This window comes from Serpula lacrymans, assembly GCF_000218685.1.
Source record: "Serpula lacrymans var. lacrymans S7.9 unplaced genomic scaffold SERLAscaffold_2, whole genome shotgun sequence".
Taxonomy (NCBI): Eukaryota; Fungi; Basidiomycota; class Agaricomycetes; order Boletales; family Serpulaceae; genus Serpula; species Serpula lacrymans.
This window is the reverse complement of record NW_006763291.1, coordinates 1,406,548-1,421,088: the sequence shown is the minus strand read 5'-3', so window position 1 is coordinate 1,421,088 and position 14,541 is coordinate 1,406,548. Positions and strand designations below refer to the sequence as shown.

Genomic DNA, 14,541 nt, shown 5'->3' with positions numbered 1-14,541 from the left:
GCTACGAGTATGATGTGGAGGATGTCAGGGATGCCATGCTGTTGGGCGAGGGTGACGGGGTGGAGGTGGTGGGTCTGGAGGATGAGGTGGCCGAGCGCGCGGCGACGGCGTGCTTCTGGACGCGCCCTCAGCGCCCTCAGGCTGCCATCCACACAAAGCTGGAGTGTGCAGAACCGACGCCGTGCCAGACGTCAACATCGAGAGTGGGAGGTCTGACAGTCGACGTGCCCTCTGCAGGGTGGGCATGGTCGACTTATGGCTCTAGCTCGAGCTCGAGTTCGTCGGGGTCGAGTTTGCTCTCGTCGGGATCGAGGTGGTCGGATGCAGAGACGTACGTCGAATCGCCTGGGGATGATAGTTTCGAGGGCGAGAGCTCCAAAGGAAAGGGGTGGTATTGAACATTGATAAGGGGGGATCGTTGATCCTCGGGTTGTCAGTGGCGATTTCGTTGAGAGAAGCATCCCGTGGACGTCGTCTTGGATCGTCGTTCTTGGGCGGGTTGCAAGTCTTGTCTTTGGGTGAAATTGATACGCTGCTTACTTGTTTGGCTGGCTGGCTTGGTAATTTTGGTTTTCACTTTTTGTATACACCCCCCAGTGGCTTCTCTTTCTTACACCCTTCTGCTTGTGGAGTTGAGAAATAAGACATGTTTAGAGACTTTGGTGCTTGGCAGGGTTGAGACGTCAGTGATGACTCGGTATGCGGCACGCTGTATGACTGGGCTGTCAATATTAATGTTAGTGTCGGTACCGTTGGGATGAGTATCTACGCTCCGCGAGCGAGGGAGAGGCTGATTCTCTTGAGGTTCTAGGGGGGATGGCGCGTTTCTGTCACCATCCATCGGTCATGTGATCGAAGGAAGGACGCGCGCTAATTTGATCAAACTTATTTCTACTCTCTGCACGTCTCCCGAGTCTGATGCGGTCAAAATGACCCTTTAAACGTCCTCGCGTCCATCCCTCCTCCCCTTCCCATTCCCGCCCACGCAGGAACACGATCCCCCACTTTGGCGCACCCACCACCACCACCACAGACGACGCACCGACCGCCAACCCGTCCGCTCCCTATCATTGATGCGTGTCCGTGGCTTGAGAAGCTTGATCTGACGAGCCGCAGAGGGATGAGCGTTGTTGATCGGAGGCGGTTTGTTTGCTGAGGTGCGTGGGGTGGCTTGTTTGCGTTGTTTCGCTTTTGATGCTATCGATGTCTACAGGTCTGGGAGAGGGAGTGGAAGGATGGTTGAGCCGTGGCGCGTGATGCGTGATGCATGGTGCATGGTGGGTTAAGAAGAACGGTGATTTCAATGGTATCGGTCATGTACGCATTCGGAACGATGGCTTTTGGTGTGACAGGATGAGTCGCAGACATCCAACTTGTGGGGTTTATAGCAGATAAACGAGAGGCGAGTCCTTTTTTTGGCAGCTTTGCATCTTTTTAGAATTTGCCAATGGGGCGGCTGATGTTTGATATCATGGCTGCAAGCGTTAGGGATGGTTCTGTGGTATGGTGCATGCTAGACGATGGATCTTGTGGTGATCTCCGGCGAGTTCAGACGGTTGAACTTCTGGATGATTGACTGAATGCCATGACTGACCATATTATAGAAGGTGAACGGACTATGGGTACATACGATGTGTCATAGAGACCTTTTACCAGTGGGATGTGCAGTATACCCGCGTTATGGGCCCGGGCGTGGTGTACACTCTGGGTCCACACATATTCAAAGGTGGTTCTTCTAGAATGAACGAATGGAATGTTTGATGTGCCCCACGGCGTTGCCCTCATCCGATTTTCAATTCGACCTTGTACTGGCATTTGCATAACTCGTTTTAGGAAGGACATGGACTCGCAGGTCTTCTTGGCTCCATCTTTCGTTACTTCGTTGGGTGTTTTGCGTCATGGTCACTATATTCAGTACATTCCATTCCTCTGATCCCTTCAGAGCCGAATTAGTTTCATTCTTGGTCTCTGACGGGTTCTAATCGGTTCTAACCATCTCACATGTGCAGGTGGTCGGCGCTCCACGCACCTCCCCCGTTTATAAACCCTGTACGTCGTTTTGTTGTGCTCATCTTTCCCTGCTTTTCCACTCCTCTTTCCCTTTCCTATTTCTTCGCCTTCCAATTATTTTACCAACCCCCGCCTTTCTCTAGTGTTATTTGGTTAGGTCTTTAGACCTGTCCTGAGACGCTCAGAAGGTTATCTCCGCATCTATGTCTCCTTCAAAACTATCTGAATGTTTTCGTTCCACAGGCTTCTCCGCCAAAACCAGAATTGACCTCCCCCACCAACATGTCAGACCTCGACAAGAAAGTTCAACCAGCGACAGAGCTATTACCAGGCGCCGGATATCCTAAACAGAAGTCCAAATACAAGTCAGTCGCCATCAAGGCTGGGTTAGTTGCCTTTGCGTTCTTCATATCAGCCGCCACATTCTCTGCTCGGGGCGCTTCTCGCGGATCGTATGGGGTCAACACCGACGTCTGTTCACAAGCAGCTGAACTTATCCCCGAGAAGAATGGAGTGATTTGGGAGTCGTCAAACGTGCGTTACGATACGCTGCCATTCAAGAAGCGGGCGGTGAAGTGGCTTGGGGGAGCTATTCGCATTCCGTGAGTGGGGTTGCTCAAGGTTTTTTTAGCTTGCATTCTTATTGAGCGATGTCTTTAGCACAGAAACGTACGACGAAATGCAGCCTGTAGGAATAGACCCCCGCTGGGAGATATTCCATGTCTTTCAAGACTATCTACTTGAAGCTTTCCCCAAATTGTATGCATATATCAATTTGTTGAGGCCATGTCTCACTACGTTTTAGTCACAAGGCCCTCAAACTGACCAAAGTCAACACTTACGGACTGTTGTATGAGTGGAAAGGCTCAGATGCTTCTCTTAAGCCTTTACTTCTTGCCGCGCACCAAGGTCTGTAATTAAAATCATGATCATTGCTGACGCTCATGTCACTCGTTGCAAGATGTGGTACCTGTCGAAAACGCCACACTTGGTCAATGGCAACACGAACCATTTTCAGGCCATTTCGACGGTTAGCCTTTCCTACGCTTTGAGCTCACAGAACGTCTTTCTTATCGATCCTAGGTGAATATATCTGGGGTCGTGGGAGCTCGGATGATAAGCATGGTTTAATCGGCATAATGCAAGTCCCCTATTCTTATCGCGCTAAATATGTATTAAGCTTGTAGCGCAGGTCTGCCATCGAGTCTTTGTTAGAGCTAGGATTCAAGCCCACCCGTTCCGTGATGCTGGCTTTTGGATTTGACGAGGAAATCGGTGGTCTTGATGTAAGTAACTCACGTGGTTGCCAGCTGAGCTGTCAATACTAAAAGTGACTCCGTGTAGGGTGCACGATCCCTTGCAGCAGTGCTGCTAGAGAGATTTGGCCCGAAATCCTTTGCGATGCTCGTCGATGAAGGGAGTGAGTTTTTTTTTTTTTTTTTTTTTCTCCAGCTATGAGGGGAGAGCATTGTGTTAATGACACCTTCCAGTTGGTTACGGAACGCAGTACGGTCAAGTTTTCGCTCTGCCGGGAGTCACAGAGAAAGGCTTTTTGAATATACAGATCGACCTCGCCTCTCCAGGCGGTCATTCCAGTGTTCCCCCTCCGCATACTGTGCTTCATGATCCCTCCACTCGTTATAAACCTAGCTAATTTTTCTTTCTTCTCCTCTCAGAGTATTGGAATGTTGGCAAAACTCCTAGTCGAAATTGAAGAAAATCCGTTTGAAGCTCACCTGGTAAGTTCGGATATTTGCTAGGCTCTTCATTGCATTGGTCTGAGGCTTTCCAAACAGATCAGGGGTTCACCAACCTACAAAACTGTCCAATGTCTCGCCGAGCACGGTTCAGAAATGCCTCTAGCTTGGAGAGAAGTCATTCGGTTGTCGCAATATTCTGATGAAGCGCTCCGTGAAGCTGAGATGCTCCTCCTGCAAAACCCCATAATCAAGTCCCTGGCAGGCACAACGCAAGCCATCAACTTGATTCGGGGTGGAATCAAGACCAATGCCCTGCCCGAACAAGCGTGGGCTGTCGTCAACCACCGTATATCTATGGAAAGGTCGGTGTTGACTGCGGGTCACCTTGCATTTTTTTTTTTTTGGCTCACCCACTTGTACATCATAGCTCTCTCAACGAAACTACAAGCCGACAGACAGATCTGCTTCGGCCTCTTGCCAGCGGCTTCAACTTGTCTTATACTGCATTCGGCGCCTTCCTTTCTGAACCTGATGTCCCCGCCTATGGGTCGCTGAACTTGAGCTATGCCCCGGGAGCAAGCATGGACCCTGCGCCGGTCAGCCCGACTGATGGGGGTGCCGCGCCGTACGATCTTCTATCTGGTACGATCAAGGCGGCGTACAATTCTCACAGGGATATTGAGGGCGACGATAACATCGTGGTAAGCCCTGGCATTATGCCAGCCAATACCGGTAATGCGTCTTCCCGTTTGACTTGGCCTCGTTTGCTGAATCCAATCTGTCAGATACTCGGCACTACTGGAATCTCACCGATCACATCTTCCGATACCGCCATGTAAGGTTGGGAGGCCGTCTGCCTAACAATCCTCACACTGTGAATGAAGGCATGTTGTACGCTATTCTCAAGTGTGGCATGAGTCTGACTTTTTATGTTAGTCATGGAAGCGGACAATTTTATTGAGATTATTAGATTCTTTACAGCGTTGGTTCTCAATGCCGATGAGTCTGAGCTCATTTGATACACTTGGCGGAACCCAGCTCTCTGGAGTTGATCGTTATTGCATGTCCTTTCTCTCTTGTTCTCTTCACTAAAAGATGTTCGCGTTCGTAGTTTGATCGACTAGTTGTTGAGGTTATCAGTGGCAGGCCCGGTGTTGATTGCGTTCTGGGTGTCACGGCGATGGATTTCTGAGCAAGCCTATGGAGTGGGTGGCGTTGTTACTGCTACAGGTCGTCAAATGATTGAGTGCTTGCGATTATCTTGCCATGTATGTTCGTTGAAATTGTATATTATTGTTCAGACATTGTCATAAACAGGCTAGTGAGTGTATTATGTTGTTTCCGGTAAGGGGATAGCTACTGTCTCTAGTCATCAGTAAAGTGTCAAATTTCTTGACGGAACTTGGTCACGCTTTGCTGACTTTGAAGACTGTTCAAGAAATATAAGGAATTAAAGCAGTCTCCTACCCAGCCTCTATTTCGAGAGAGGAGGTATTTATCCTAGAGGTTTGATGTGAGATGATATATGAAAATTAAAAAAATAGAATACATCACATGACCAGAACATTTGATCGCTCTCTCTCCATAGAGGCTGGCACAGCAAGCATAACCAACTTTTGTCACACCCAAAATCAATGAGAAAGTCTGAAAGTAGTTAAAATGTTTAATTGCATTTTGGACCTACAAGACTTTATCAGAATAATGTATTGTTGTTAACATATTTCTACATATCCACACAAAAATATAGTATTGATGGAAATATGTCAACCAAAAGACATCATTTTGTAGGTCCAAAGTGCAATCAAATATTTTAACTACTTTCAGACTTTTTAATAAACCTAAGTGAAACTCAGCCGCTGCCCGAGAGGCTATATATCACAACACAATGGAATCCGCACCTGTGTACAGTGATTCTGGACCTTCTGGGCATGCAACCAATCAGTATGCTTTCCAAGTACACCTTGGTAGCTTAGTTGGTAAAGCACCAGACCATGAAAGCTGGAGTCCCGGGTTCAAGCCCTGGCCAATGCATGTTTTCTCATACTATAAACAAATGTCATAATTTGTCACTATAGAAACGACTTTATTATTTACCTAAGTGAAACTACAATAGATGTTAGTTTAAGGTGATCTCTAATAAATGTAATGTAACATACCTCAGCCGCTGCCCGAGAGGCTATAGAAACGACTGAGGTATTCCTATACTAAACCCCCTACTACTTGTAGTCGGAGGTGCTACTCGCTACAGTATAATGACTCCTAGGAGTACAATTGTGCTCCTAGGAGAACAATGGTTACTCCATGGAGTGGTGGCTATGCTCCATGGAGAACAATGGCTGCTTTGGCAGAGACCGGGTTTATCCGGTTTTGTCACTCCCACTTGAGTGCAACCGTAGTCCCATAGCTTTAGAGAATTTCCAGTGTTTTTCATGAGTGAGGAATGTATCTGATTACTGCCTCTCCCTTTGATACTAAGTCATCTCGGATAAAATGATATTTCCGTTGAATGTGTTTTGTACTTCTAAAGGATACCTATGTAAGATTGGGACCTAGGATAGTCTTATTGGATGTTGTGAACACCATACAGGCACTCCAAAAAAACATCCAGGGCACATTGAGAAATTTTAGATGACCATTGGGACACTAATTGTACAAATATTAGTTTCTTTGGATATTCTGAACACTGTCTGGTACTTTCAAAGAACATCCAGGTACAAATAAGAATATTTTAGAGGACTATTAAGACACCAGCAGTACAAATGATAGTCTCATTGGATATTCTGTACAATGTGTGGATACCATTAAAGGACATCTAGGGTATAATAGGGACATTTTACCAGAGCATCTGGGATGCCTAGTGGGACACAAGTAGTGCCCAGGGTAGTCTTGTTGAGTACTGTGTACACCATACAGGTTCTCCCAAAGAACATCCAGGGTATAATAAGGACATCCTGGTGGAGTATCTGGGAAGTAATTGGACTACCATGTATATAAATCCTAAAGTACACCTTGTCACCTATTATGGAACACTTTGATTTTAATAACATCCTAGGATAGTCCTACCTTGTAATAATATAGGATATACAAATCTCAAAATTTAAATCAATACTAGGACCCCTGACACCACTTGGGAGTCCCAGGATTCTCAAATTGTCCTTGGATGACCTTAACTCAAGGGAGTCCTGTATGGATTACCTGCCTATGGGATAATCCCAGGATAAAGGCCTCTTAGGCATGTCATTGAACAGTAACTGATCAACCTAAGAGGCTATGAAAAGAGGTTGACTGAAGTGCTCAGAACTGCAGTAAATCTATTGACTGCATTTCACCCTCAATCAGATGGAGAAACCAAAAGGGTAAACCAGGAGATAGAAATATATTTGTGGATCTTCTACAACAATTTACCACACACTTGGACAGAATATCTCACGACAGCAGAATTCTGCCACAATCATAGACCACATTCAGCACGGAATGAATCACCATTCTACCTCATGATGGGATACCATCCTAGGGATCTCCCCACAACACCAATAGCAACCAACATACCAACCGTAAGCAAAAGACTATCCAGCCTACTTGAAGCAAGAGCCATAGCCTTACAATTCCACAAGCTGGCAAGAGCACACATGCAAAAATACTCACAACATCTGTTACCCACGTTTACAACTGGACAAAAAGTTTGGCTAGAAGCAACTAACTTAAAGAAGAAAGGAACACCCTACCGAAAGTTCAATTGGAAATAAGAAGCACCCTTTATCATCCTTGAAAAAGTATCACCGGTTAACTACCGACTAAAACTCCCAGACGCGTGGAAAATCCATCCCATATTCCACGCTACCCCGTACAAACAAACCGAAGTCCACGGAGAAAACTATATCAGACCACCGGCGGAGATAATCAATGACCAAGAAGAATACGGAATAGAAGCCATTCTACATAACAAAAAGAACCAAAGAGGATACCTATATTTAGTCAAATGGGAGGACTACCCATCGGCCGAAAACTCCTGGAAAGAAGAAGCAAACCTACAGAATGCTTCCGAGATCCTGAACGAATATAAAAGGAGACACAAATTATGAGGCATACCAACAGGATCCCCTCCTACACACACTTACCAAAGAATGACCATGTCCCAGACCACCCCCATCGACCAACAAACCCGTCCTCCTCACTTTCCCCCTTACCTCGCAGAGCCCCAAATGCTCACCAAAGCACAATGGGCACACCATCTTGCCCTCACTCAGGAACAAACTGACATCGTTGACACCACTGAATTGATGTCAGATAGGCATGCCTACTTTTATCTATTTCACCAGTCTAACGTTACATGCCCTACCGCCACATACCCACTGGATACGTTTTATCGTTAGCAAAATGCACTCCTTGTAACAACCAAGAGTTAGTTACTCTGGCGCACAACTCAGACAAGCAAAAGAGTAATGAGAGGAGTGGTTACCCTTTTAAAGTAGGACCAAGTTAATTGTGGGTATACAACAGGAGGACTCGCTGAGGAGTCTCCTTGATTTATTGGGGTATATATACTACTACAGGTTTGTTTGTACATATGTACTATATAGTTGATGAAGGCAGTGGCTGATGATGTCATGGGGCACAGCCCATGTGACCAGCTCCACTGCGTGAGAGATTTGTAGCTATAAATAAAGAAAAGCAGCGCAGTGCGAGAAAAGGGAGTTTGAACAAAAGGGAAAGTGCTGCATGGCACAGTGTGTGAAAACTATAGAAGAAAGTTAAATAGGAGAATGAAATTTAAAGGTCCGAAAATTGTGTATCTTAACACTCCTTGTTGCTGATGAACTGCATGCAGTCACCGTCTCACTGGGTTTGTTGGTAGACAAGCTTACACGGGACAACACTTATAGCACATGACTGACTATATGAGCTATGAGAGAGCTTGTGGCTAATTTAACAGAGAAAAATCTAAAAATACTTAGTTTGGCTTTTGAGGCGTTTGAGGTATCGGCAGATTGGGGACTCCAAAAAGTTGAAGTCATACACCAATTTTGATGTACGTCTCTTCAGTGCCAATTAATACCATTTTGTAATGTATGATTAGTACAATTTTTCAGAGTGAGTGATTAAATGAAAAGATACATTTCTTTCATCAGCGATGATGTAAATCAATTACAAAGCTGAAAGCTCACTATAGAATTCTAAAAACCTATCTCCGAACATGACCAATCAAGCCTCGTTAATGCTATTGGCTGGAGGTAAGTAATGACTCATCCGCAGTAGAAGGTGCCATGATCACACCATAAGGCATGGACCAATCACGTATATATCTCAAGTCACGTGCATAATCACGTGCCATTCCTTCTCAAATGTTCCATAAGCGCACATTTATTTGGTCACGTGCCACGGTCCGGGGTTGCCGGGTGCTAAAGTATTGGTACTTGGCCTTATTCGCCGGACATGCTTTAATGCTAATTCTTGATCTGCGGTCATCTGATTAGATCTAAATCTTATCTTATCTACCGGACCGGTTTACATAGGCGCTGGGGGTAGATAGCTGTTCGGGTATCTTGGTTTCGCTTGTCCTTAATTGCTGGGGGACATTATTGTCTTTGCCCCTGAACTAAAATCAAAATCCATATCTGAAACTATGAATACCATACACCTTATCGCCAGACACCTGCCGTCCCTTTTTGGATAGAAGGTTTGCTCCAATCGCAAGTGCAACCGAGGTGGTCAATTCCACACTTAGCCCACGGCCCAAAAGCCGGGGGGACATTCCAATTACCCTACTAAGTTGGGCAAGGATAGCGAGTTTGCGTTATGTAAACTAGTTAACTCTATCAGTCACTTGGCAGCCTGACACCACCATCCTTTCAAGAGTGCGCAGGCATTTATCAGCTTCCACCAGTAACGTTGGGCCCCCTTAGAGGGTCGTTATAGGTTTGGCCAATAAGAGGCCGGGTTCTTACGCTAGCCATTGCGCAATTTGGTCGGTTAGATAAGGTTAGAGTTGATTAGGTTCTCTAATCAGACTTTATCAGGTCATTATCCCAAGAATAGACTTAGTGTGATAATGTACGGTTAGGTTAGCGTGAGATTGCATAACTCCGTCCAAATATGTAACATTTCAAATGCAGCGGATCATCTGCAGGTTTTACTTTATCAGATGTGAAAGCTTCGAACGTCAAAAATATTGTGTACCTGCAAGCACAATGTACCATGCATAAACATTTTATCATAGGTTTATTTGGGGTTAATTCCATGTGCACCGCTCAGAGGTCCCTCTCAGGATCCTTTACGTTATCGTCTAATTCTGTGGATAGAATTTAGAATCTACACCCAATTCAGAACAAGTATTGTTCCCTTACGGGGTCGTTCCTACGGGCATTCTGCGTCTAAAGATAGCTAATAAGCCAGTACCGGGGGTGAGGTAAGGACATAATTACGGATGTGGGACAATATTCTTTTTAGTTCAATCCCAGCCAATATCCATACTTTTGAAAGGCGCCACTATTTGATCTTCAATCTCATAGGTGCTTCAATCAGTCGGTGCTTTAAGTTCTGGCCTTTCGCAATCAAGCAAGGCACATTTCCATTTGTTGACTTGCTTAAAACGATTATCAGTAACCTTTCATGACACAAGCTAACAAGAATTGTTTGCAAATTTGAGTTTCCGCACATCTGCAATGACCCGACGGTCAGAGGGAGATAGCACAGAGGGCTCAGATACCGCTTGGGGGTGTCCACCCACGGGCAGAATCAAGGAATCCATTGGATCAGTGGCCGAAGCCACCCACCTGCCAGTCTCAACCTGATCTGCACTGGGGCGTTCTTCACCGAGACGGACTAACACCGAGTCATGCACCACCATGTCATTGCAGCTGGGCCGGTGCACGGACATGGGGAAACCTGGTGACGGTACATCACCAGCCGTGAACTTTCTACAATATTCACGCCAATAGCCAACAATGCCTGCCTGCAATTCTTTAGCATCAAAGTAGTTCCATATGGGGTTAAGTTGGCTTGTCAGGACTATAAGTGGGTCCATCGCCGCATTGTTGTCATCCTGGATCAAAAGCTGGTTCAACCAACGCTTATTCAATTCTTCCAAATTAAGCCATTTTTCAACTCTCCGTCAGGGTAGCCACGAGCAACATATAGTTGATAGAGTCCTTGCATGCTCTCCAGGAACATATCCTTGTGAGAACAGAGGGTGTAACAACCAAGAGTTAGTTACTCTGGCGCACACTAAAACAAACTATAAAGGTAGTGATGAGGGAGTGGTTACCCCTTAGGTAGGACCGAGTTAGTTGTGGGTATACAACAGGAGGACTCGCTGAGGAGTCTCCTTGATCTATTGGGGTATTTATACTACTACAAGCTATTTGTACATGTGTACTGTACAGTTGATGAAGGCAGTGGCTGATGATGTCAGAGGGTGCAGCCCGTGTGACCAGCTCCACTGCGTGAGATACTAGTATCTAAAATAAGAAGAAAAGGCCGCGCGGCACGAGAAAGAGGAGTTTGAACAAAAGGGAAAGTGCTGCATGGCACCGTGTGTGAAAACTACAGTAAAAGGTTAAAGAGGAGAATGAAAGTTAAAGGTCCGAAAATGTGTTATCGTAATAGAGGGTAGCTAGCCGTGAGATCTCTCCTAGAACAGCCCCGCGTTTCATGTCTAAGGGGTGGTGGGAGATCCATGGAATTTGTTTGAGATGATTGTTTGCCTTCCTGTAAGGCCTTCATTGGATACCGCCAATAGAGTCCAGGTAGATTTGCATATCTAAAAGTACCTGGGACGTAGAAGGGTACTCCCAATCAATCACGCAATCTTCAAACTCTAAAGTTTTGACAAGTCCAAGAGCTTCTAAAGCAGACGTTGCTTCGATTACAACAAATATGTCATCTATAAACCGTTTGTAAAGTAATACGCGCAGATCACACAGGAGTTTGGACCGAGTCTCGAAGTAGCAACCAAATAGGTTCACCACGTTGGGGCTACTCGCAACACCCATTGCTAGGCCTTTGAGCGCTCGGTATATCGTTCCTTGAAATTGCATTAATAATTCAGAATGGGCCAGTTGCAGACACCGTTCAAAAAACATCTCCAACACGATCTCTTCAGATTGCTTCACCAGAATGGACAGATAGTATGCTACTATGTCTCCTGTCACTAAAAATACTCGTCTGCATCTGGTATCCAAACAATCAAGTGCTATCGCCATTTGTTTAGATGAAACTAAAATGGTGTTTGATCCGGAGATCAAGGGTTTAAGCATCTTGCTTACATACTTCACCGCTGGGTTCTGAATCACATTGTAGCAGGGGATTATTGGCCGCATATTTGTTGGAGTCTTATGGATCTTTGGGATGCCATAAAATTCTGGGACCTTATGTGTGCCGCCTGCCTGCGTCTTCTGGGAAATAGAAATAAAGAACTCTCTCAGCTGTTTTCCATATGGGCTTGCGCCCGCCATATTGCTGCACTCTTGCGAAAGTATGCATTGCTTGTTTAATATCACATTTGCCTCAGTTTGACTTACAACCGCGTACTGGATGGGGTTGGAGAACAGTGACAGACATCTTTCTATGAACCAGTCTTTCCTAATGATGGCTATTCCAAGATTTTTATCTGTAATTGTGACCATATAGTTATTATCGGTCATGAATCGTTTGAGTTCGGCCATGCGTGGGTCCAAGGTTATTTTGGACCTATCTCCACCATGTGTCTCGGCCGGCATGGTGAGAATTGTGTTCTGCACGATTTTTCTTCCGATATTGAAGCCGCACTCTATGTAGCCATAATACGACAACTCGGCAGTAGTTCTAACTTTAGCTACCTCGTAGTCAGGGTCATAAGCGTCTTCTTTGGGGTTCATTCCACCTGCTAGTCCAAAAAAAATTGCCATCTTAAGCGATGTCGATGATGAGAACTGCTGTTAGAAAACCACACACAAAACAAACTAACACACAGTCCTCCCAGATTCCACGGAACTTGTTTATGGGCTTTGCCTCCTAGAACAGTGGAGTGGTCTGGTTGTTCGTGGGGTGGTACGTATAAAGATCCTTCAAAGTAAAACCCAGAGGTGTATGAGTGTGGGTTTTGAGGAGGAGGGATAGTTGAATTTATAGAAGGATAGGGGCTTTGTGACGAGTATAGACAAGCACTACCTTGCTAATCGTAGCACAAGGTAGATTTGAGAACAACAATATGACGAGGTTCCCAGTGATAGCAGGCTCCTGACGCACAAACTGTAGTGCTCAGAAGGACTCTAATCGAAAGGGATGACAATGACTTCAAAAGTGGGAAGTGACGATGACAGCAGTTGACAGTGGTAAAAGTGGGAAGTGTTGTGACCACACTGGATCACAAGTAGCAGAGTAGTGAACTTGAGAGTAGAGAAGAAGTCTGGATTGGATTTCTTGTTGTTCTTTTTACAAGGTAAAATACAGGGGTTTATATAGTAAAAGAAAAGTAGGCTATGCACAGTATAGCTGTGCAAAAAGAATGAGAAAGAACATGAAGGAAGGAATGTATGCTGACGAATCCTGCGTAGGTAGTACAGGATAAGATTGTCAAAAAAAGGAAAAGAAAGAGATAGAACAATGAATGCTGTGAGTAATGTCACAGGTTTGTACAGCCATAAAGTAAAGTCCAATAGCAAAAAGAGAGCAGGAAAATCATGATGTCATGGGAAGATGCAGTAAAAAAAGGGCAAGGCAAAACACTATCAGTATCAACACAGTTCCTTTATTGTCAGTCAGGCATTCTAAAAAAATATGTGTCCATAAAAATGATTCAAAAATCAAAAATAATCGCACTGTAAATGAATGTTCTGCTGAAGAAAAAGAAACTGGAGCCACCGGTCCACCACCTAGTCCAAATCCGACAGTTCCATGGCCTTACCAATGGACTGGTTGTGTTGGACCACCTGATCAAACGAGGGAGGGAGAGGAGTAGTTCCAATTTGGAACAAGTGAGTCCCAGGCAGCATGTGGTAGGTGTAGCTGTAGCGAAGACGATGGACAAAAGATAAGTGTACCCAAGTGAATGGGACAGCGATGAACATGGGCGACGCAAGGGGATGAACCTTCTCCAGCTCAAAAATTACCCACCCACGCTCCAACCAGGCAAGACGAGCGACCGATGTTCTGATAGTATATGATGGTAGATCGACATCATGAAGATGGACCTGTTGCCCTATTTGAACCAGCCGCCGGGGCTTTGCTGATATCAGCAGTGGCACGTGGTGGTCAACAGATTGGCAACGGAAGCAGATAGGAAGTGGTGACATCAGAAATGGTGGGGGAGCAAAGAAGATGAGGAGGAGGAGGGTGGAGGTGACGAGGAGGTGGATTAGAAATGGGATCCAGAAATGACCATTGGGTGAGAATAAAAAGGAGAGGAAGGGTCCCATGGTGGGGCTGAGTAAAGTAAAAAGCAAGGGAGAACGACAAAAGCGAGGGCACAATGTGTAGCCAGTGGCGACGTGAAAACTTGCCAAAATGCCGAAACGGGGAAAGTACCAAATGGAAAAGCAAAGGTGAGCGCAACTGGATTGCCTAATAGAGGTGGTGCTGATCAGCCACAAGCTCGAAAAAGGCAGTATTAATTACTATTCCACGTGGCACTGTGCCTGTGTGGCTCAAAGGCAAGTCTTTTTGAATATTTGCTTTGTTATTGACACCTGTACATGCTACCAATCAACTTTGGTGCATGACAATGTAAGTATTTTCCTCTAGGAATGATTATATCTTACCATCTGGTCCAGCACCCTCATCCTCATCATACTCATTGCTGCTTTCATCCTCACCTATGTGTGGCTTTTTATAACGTCTTCACTTATGCCGAACT

The 14,541-nt window shown here is 45.4% G+C and overlaps 2 protein-coding genes across 2 annotated transcripts; one reads left to right on the top strand and one right to left on the bottom strand.

Moving 5' to 3' along the window:
• Positions 1-2,292: 2,292 nt before the first annotated feature.
• SERLADRAFT_345842 (uncharacterized protein) lies at positions 2,293-4,729 on the top strand (the record flags this gene model as incomplete). The annotated part of the gene is made up of 13 exons (XM_007313551.1): positions 2,293-2,612; positions 2,671-2,769; positions 2,816-2,919; positions 2,972-3,040; positions 3,094-3,155; positions 3,198-3,296; positions 3,355-3,430; positions 3,501-3,625; positions 3,687-3,749; positions 3,807-4,072; positions 4,138-4,442; positions 4,496-4,618; positions 4,656-4,729. The coding sequence occupies 13 exons, from the start codon at positions 2,293-2,295 to the stop codon at positions 4,727-4,729; spliced, it is 1,785 nt and encodes a 594-aa protein (XP_007313613.1).
• Positions 4,730-10,224: 5,495 nt separating this feature from the next.
• On the bottom strand, positions 10,225-10,734 carry SERLADRAFT_433359 (uncharacterized protein; the record flags this gene model as incomplete). Its single annotated transcript, XM_007313550.1, has 2 exons — positions 10,225-10,289; positions 10,335-10,734. The coding sequence occupies 2 exons, from the start codon at positions 10,732-10,734 to the stop codon at positions 10,225-10,227; spliced, it is 465 nt and encodes a 154-aa protein (XP_007313612.1).
• Positions 10,735-14,541: the final 3,807 nt, after the last annotated feature.